At 47.3% G+C, this 6,221-nt stretch overlaps 1 protein-coding gene across 1 annotated transcript; it reads left to right on the top strand.

Moving 5' to 3' along the window:
* Nucleotides 1-1,379: 1,379 nt before the first annotated feature.
* LOC149336564 (prolyl 4-hydroxylase subunit alpha-1-like) lies at nt 1,380-2,543 on the top strand. The gene has a single exon (XM_089554173.1). It carries the CDS (start codon nt 1,380-1,382, stop codon nt 2,541-2,543), a length of 1,164 nt encoding a protein of 387 aa, XP_089410299.1.
* The last annotated feature ends 3,678 nt before the right edge of the window (nt 2,544-6,221 follow it).

The raw sequence follows: 6,221 nt of genomic DNA, 5'->3' as shown, positions 1-6,221 counted from the left end.
TTAGTGGTTAATTGAGACAGAAACAGTCTAAGGGACGAAGGACGAGAAAAAATACACAGAGAATGTGTCTATTGAGTGCAGAAGCACGAGTTTTCTTTTTTTTTGGCAGTCTGTTTTATTTATTTAAGATGGAGGAATGACTTCCACTGAGGGACACACATAAGGGACAGAGAGGCAAAAGATGATTATGGTGTCAGAACCTCCGAATTAGTGTTACGTACAAGGCGTCGATGAGTGGGTAGTGCAGCGGGACAGAGCGCTCCCTCTAGAGACATACCCGACGCATGCACCAAAATACGATTTTGCTAGGCTCTGAAAGTCCTAATAAGTGCTTTCGCACTACAATCAAGGCACATACATGACGACTTCATTATACGTATCGCTGCTTCAGGGGATAAAGAATGACAGTCTGAAGAAGGTTGGCGCTGTAGTAGCAAAAGGAGTTTTGAAGCGTGCTTTTCTTTAGAGCAGTAATTTCCTGGCAGTAGCCATAAATAGTGCCGGTCAAGTTTTACAGCAGCCAGACAATACACTTGTTTACTTCTGCTCGATAACACTGTCTTATTCCTGTCCTATATCTCTCCCGATTTTTTCATCGCTTTGCGTTATCCCTTTAAAACTGAACATTCTCACATTGTGCGCGGGCGTTCTGATCGGTCTGTTTATTCCCCAAATCAGAGGCCCAAATCGGGTTACGCGTAGTTAGAGCTTTGTATCAGCAACTAGACTGCATTATGTGCTGTACAAACGGGGTATCCCATCCCAGCTTATAGTTCCGACAGGCCCCTCGAGAGTCGGTACTGTGAGCGGAAGGGGCCAATAGAGCCCTACCCCATTCACCTCTCTGTGACAATTTAACAGACGATAAATATTTTTCACCACCACCACAATGTTTATTATACTGTATGTCAATCTACTTACAAAAGATTCTCTGGCCCTGACGATAATAAAAATGAACGACGGGTGGGCTGGAGCGAAAAATCAATAAATAAAAGAAATATGAAAACAGTCAACAAATGACGATGAAGCCCTAACTCCAATGCGTGTGCTTGTTACTGATGGGAGAATATGAAAAAGAAGCTCGGAAGAAGATGAATTCATGGCTGTCTTTACTGTCGGCCTTCCTCGGCATCAGCTGCGTCCTAGCTGGCGACTACTTCAGATCTATGCAAGGCCTAGCCAGACTGTTCCATACGGAGAAAACCGTGGTCGGGGCCCTGCGTCGCCATTTGGAGCCCTGCGAAGTGACCTGGCGCCGAGCTGCCGCCGTCGTACCACTCGTTCGTAGTAAGCTACGCGTCGCTGCTTTAAAGCGCAAGGGAAATAAGCCTGGAGAACAGTCCCTGCTGAGTCTACTCAGGCGCTCAGCTCTGGACGCCATGTCAGGCGTGGTTCGTGACTTCCGCTGTACTCGGCTGCAGATAGATAACGCCCACTTCTTGCCCTGGCCCACGGAAGAAGACATTGACGGAGCTGCTGCGGGCGTCTGTAGGATCCAGAAGGCTTACCACATCACGCCAGAGCATGCCGTGACGACAATGCGCTCTCCCGAACTGGCCCAACCGACGGCGGACGATATGCTCTCTTTGGCCGTCCACTGCTCACTTAGGGAACGGTCCCTGGCCGATGAATGGATGGCGCAAGGCGTTTCCGACAGACGGTACGCGTCCCTCCTGGAGCACCAACTGCCGGCGCTGGCGTCCACAAGGACTGTGAGGTCCAAGGCCTGGCGTGAGGCCGTCGGCTACCCTCCGGAGACGCCGGCCATGTGGCCCTACAAAGACGTGGTGCGAGGAGCCGTCCGCTCTGGCTTCGTCAGTGACTCCAGCTTCGGCAAGCTGTGTCGGTCTAGCCGGGAAGGCGACACAAGGCCCGCCAGCTCCCTGATGTGCTGGCTGTCGAGGGGCAAGCGTGGCGCCGCGTCGCTGGCACCTTTCGCCGTGGAGGCGTTGTCTGCTGCGGAGCCTCGGTTGTGGCTCATCCACAACTTCCTGAGCGCGGCGGAATGCGCTGCTCTTCAGCGGTTGCCTGAGGCACTCGCACCAGCTGAAGTATTGAACAGCGACGGAGGAAGGGAGATTCGAGATATGAGGACTGCGGAGATGAGCGCTCTGAAAAAGAACGCTAACACTAGCGCCTTCTACCGTCGCACCGAGGTGTTGACGGGGCTCTCAATGGAGTTCGCCGAGAAAGTGCAGGTGCTGAACTACGGCATAGGAGGACACTATGGAGAGCATACCGACCTGTTAGGGCCGTGGATAATGGAGGCTTACGGGGAACGGCTGGCAACGCTGCTGGTGTACCTGAGTGACGTGGCGGAGGGTGGGGCCACCGCATTTACCGAGGCCGGACTGTCAATCACTCCTCGCCTCGGCTCCGCGCTGTTCTGGTTCAACCTGAAGGAGAATTGGGCAGGGCTTTGGGAGCCAGACCTCAGCACCATTCACGGCTCGTGCCCTGTGCTGCGTGGATCCAAATGGATCGCCTCCCTGTGGATTCACGAGCGGGCGCAGCCCGCTGACTTCAACTACATGCTCCCTTAGAACCGCCTCTTTTCCTCCAGACACCACTTGAAGTCGTGTCCGTGTGCCTACACTGTGTTCCTTAGTTTGCATTTTATTCCGGCATTCGAACGTGAAAATACCATCCCTTATCTTCTTTTTTACTTTGCATTTCTCCGTTTTAACTTAAGAAATGAACCGATGAAAGTCACAATCGAACATATTACTAACATCATTTATCCTGCATTCATAAAGTTTGAGATTCAAGAGCACTTTGTCTTCGGCTTTCTTGATATTTGAGGGGTGCTATAGGAAACTTAATTCACATTACGCTTTAATTTTGTTAACTTTCTGGGCCTAATTCGGCTTTGACAAGCCAGGGTGGATCAGTCTTAATGCTCATCGTGCTCAGTTTTCAAGACCAGCTTATCCTATGTGCGTCGAGGGATAAGAAACTGGGTTGGTGTGCTGAGAGGGACTCTCTTGTTCTCTCAGCCCCGTTGAATACAGCAACAAAGAGAGGATCCTATTCTAAAATTCGTTTCAGCTTTTTTTTGAGGCACCATATCTGTGAAGGCTCGGTTGATCTCGCGAAAGGTAACCATCTTTCTCTTGTGTAATTTCACGTCGTTGTTTCAGAAAGTGGAGGGAACTCCCGTTCGGGTTGGATTCCTTTTAGAATCTCACGCTTATTTAAGGTTTTTGCCAGGATGGAAAGTTTTAAAAATTTAAAATACTTCCTGTGATTTGAAGTAATCAAAGGCCGGTGCTCGGTGACCGGCCGTCAATTGCATGGTTACAGATGCGTTGCCGCTCCCTGTCTAAGAATTAATGATCGATCTGTGCTGGCTGGGACAACCTTTATGACTAAGCGTGCGTGCGTGCGTCCGTGCGTGTGTGTATGATTGGTTTGGTTAATGTGGTTTAACGTCCAAAAACTACTTGCTATTAGGTAGACCATTGTGAAATTCTCCGCATAATTTCTACCACCTCAGGTTCTTTGAGATGCGCTTACATCGCACAGTACACGGGCCTATATCATTTTGTCTCCATAGAAATGCGACCACCACGGCCGGAATTCCGGCCGCGGTGCTCGATTAATCGATCCGGCGTCTTTCGAGACTCAGCCACCGTGGCGGCGTGTATGCGCATGCGTCTTCACTTAAAGTCCAGCCGACATATAACGACCGCAGTTGCAAAAAACGTTCTCTTATTACGAACGAGGGCAGTATTACCGTCAAAACATGCATTAGAGAAACGGCCCTTTGTCTGAGAAAACGAACGCTTGTGACCACCGCTCGGTTACAGCGAACGAAGCCTCCCTAAGAGCGTTCCTGAGGTCGAAAAGCTCCGTTTCGGCCCGCGTTGATATCAAACAGCGTCTCTCAGTCCACATGACCCTACCCCAAGAAGAGCGTGGCGACTTGAAAGAAAGCAAAAATTAAATTACAGTTGTCTCCTTACGTGGGGAAATGAGAAAGGATTTCGAGTTCCGCTGGCTATACTCAGTTACTTAGTGATGGAATTAATTGTTGAGTGCGATTATTTCAATTACTTAGGGGAAGAATTAATTGGACCGGTAAATAAGTAAGAATTAATAGCTATTACTTTTCATTAACCATCAATTAATCAATTTTATTACTTAGTAAAATATTTTCGTTGTTATTCCTATTGTTCGCTCAATTCTAGAGAAATTACTAGCAATTAACTAATTTTGTGAACTACTGGCAATTGGTGGAATTAATTGCCTTATTTAATTTATTTAGTAATTCGACGGTTTAAACTCTCCATTCAATCATTATTAGGCACTGCAAATCATAATTACACTCTTACTGGATGATCGACAGTTCACGAGGACACGCCCTGCACACGCTTCCCGTCCACAGTCCGTGCTGACGCATCCTGTCCACGCCATTCATGAGGCAAGAAATGCTTTCGCATCAAAAAAGGCAGCACTTAACTTTCCATCGGCCGCGGGGGCCAACACCGCGCCCACGGCCTAGATGATGAATCAGAGCGCGCGTGCAGGCCGAGAAGAGCGTCTAGCAGAATGTGTCATTAAGCCTGAGGACGTCATCATCAGAAGTGTGGTGTGCGCGAGACGGGGACAGCGTTGAAAGCGGAACTACTGCACAGGGTTGATGATCAACAGCGAATATCAGTCGCATGGTACAGCTTGTCAATTGGACTAGCCGGTGACATGGCACGCTTCTCCTGCGCAATTGAGACTTAACTTTCTGCGCTGCTCCTTAACCTTCTACGCTGGAGACAAGGGACGGCACGTAAATCGAGCCAGTACTCTAGGCTACCTTCAGCGCGGCATTTTTGCAGTTTTGTTCGAAGATCGGCAACGACAAGGCGTCATCGAAGGCACTGGGTGCAGTGCTCATAGAGGGTAAGGGTTCAGGAGAAGGGTGGAGGGTGTTGTGGGGGACATGCCAACCTGTCTTCGGTTCTGCTTTGCCTTCACATTTTTGGTTAACGTTCAAAAGAAAACATTCGACACAGGTCTGTCTAGTTACGAAAGGAATTTGAGTTAGAAAGAACAGCATTCAAAAAATGAAAAAAAAAACACGAAAAAACATGTTTCTAAACCTACTCGGGTTCCGTTATCAGGGATGTCTACGGGTGAGTTGCAGCTCGGCCTTTTTTAAGCCTTCAGTTAATCATCCCCAGAGCGGTTTACATTGCCCAGCGTCTGCTGAATATGCCATGACTCAAGAGAAAGCTTTCTGGGCAGGCGCGGCTCAGTGTCAAGTCAAGTCAAGTCATCTTTATTTTCAACATCACAAGGATGCTAGGGGCGCAGCCAAAAAGCCTATTAAAGGCTTGACGAGGGGCTGCGCCCCGTACAAAAACTTGGTAACTTCGGCGTAAGAGTGGACTATGCAATGAAAAATATTTTTAACACAAACAACAGGGCGAAATGGCACTTTCACATAATGTTTAACTAAAGACTGTAGAAAAGGTGACATAGGATTGCGGCAAAGAAGAAAAAACATACACGCAGTGTGGAAAACATAAATTACAGAAATGCACACTTTCAGTGAGGTAATAAAAATAATAATAGTGTTATCTGCACACTATAACTATTGGATTGTGTTTAGAAGAAGAGGCAAGGTGTAACTAATGCTCTGCCGTCCGTAATTTGTTCGGGTTTGTGGAATGACGAAATGATTTTTTGTACGAGTGCTGTAATTGTGAGACTTGCGTTCAAGTCTGTAGAGTTCCTTGAAGAAGATAGCTGTGTTTATGGCTGTAGTCCTGTAGCGCCTTAATAAGGTTTGTTTATATTGCTGCGGGATAGGAATTATATTCATTTTACGAAAAATTGCTTCTGTTGGTGCGTCTCGAGAAACGTTGACGATGATTCTAAGGGCTCGTTTTTGTAATCTGTGAAGCTTGCTAACATTCGAAAAGGTGGTGGTCCCCCAAACCAAAAAGCAGTATCCTATAACAGAAGAAAATAGAGACTGAAAGATAATTTTTTTTACACATTGCGGTAAACAATACCGAAGCCTGGAAAGAATACCCACTACCTTAGCTATTTTGTTAATCGTAGTATCTATATGTTTATTCCATGATAAATGTTCATTGAAATACACTCCAAGACTTTTAAATTCCGAGACAAGCTCAATTTTTACCGAACCTAGCCACAGCGAATATCCCAGGAAATCAATGATCCTATTTCTGGGACGGAAAAGCATTGCTTTTGTTTTT

Source organism: Amblyomma mixtum, chromosome 7 (assembly GCF_055824585.1).
Source record: "Amblyomma mixtum isolate Tamu chromosome 7, ASM5582458v1, whole genome shotgun sequence".
NCBI classification, from domain to species: domain Eukaryota; kingdom Metazoa; phylum Arthropoda; class Arachnida; order Ixodida; family Ixodidae; genus Amblyomma; species Amblyomma mixtum.
The sequence above is the reverse complement of the archived record's forward strand: the minus strand, read 5'-3'. Positions and strand labels throughout refer to the sequence as shown.

Bases quoted from the DNA above. Each gene is read 5' to 3' on its own strand.
- LOC149336564 (XM_089554173.1), top strand. From the start codon at position 1,380: ATGTCAGGCGTGGTTCGTGACTTCCGCTGTACTCGGCTGCAGATAGAT.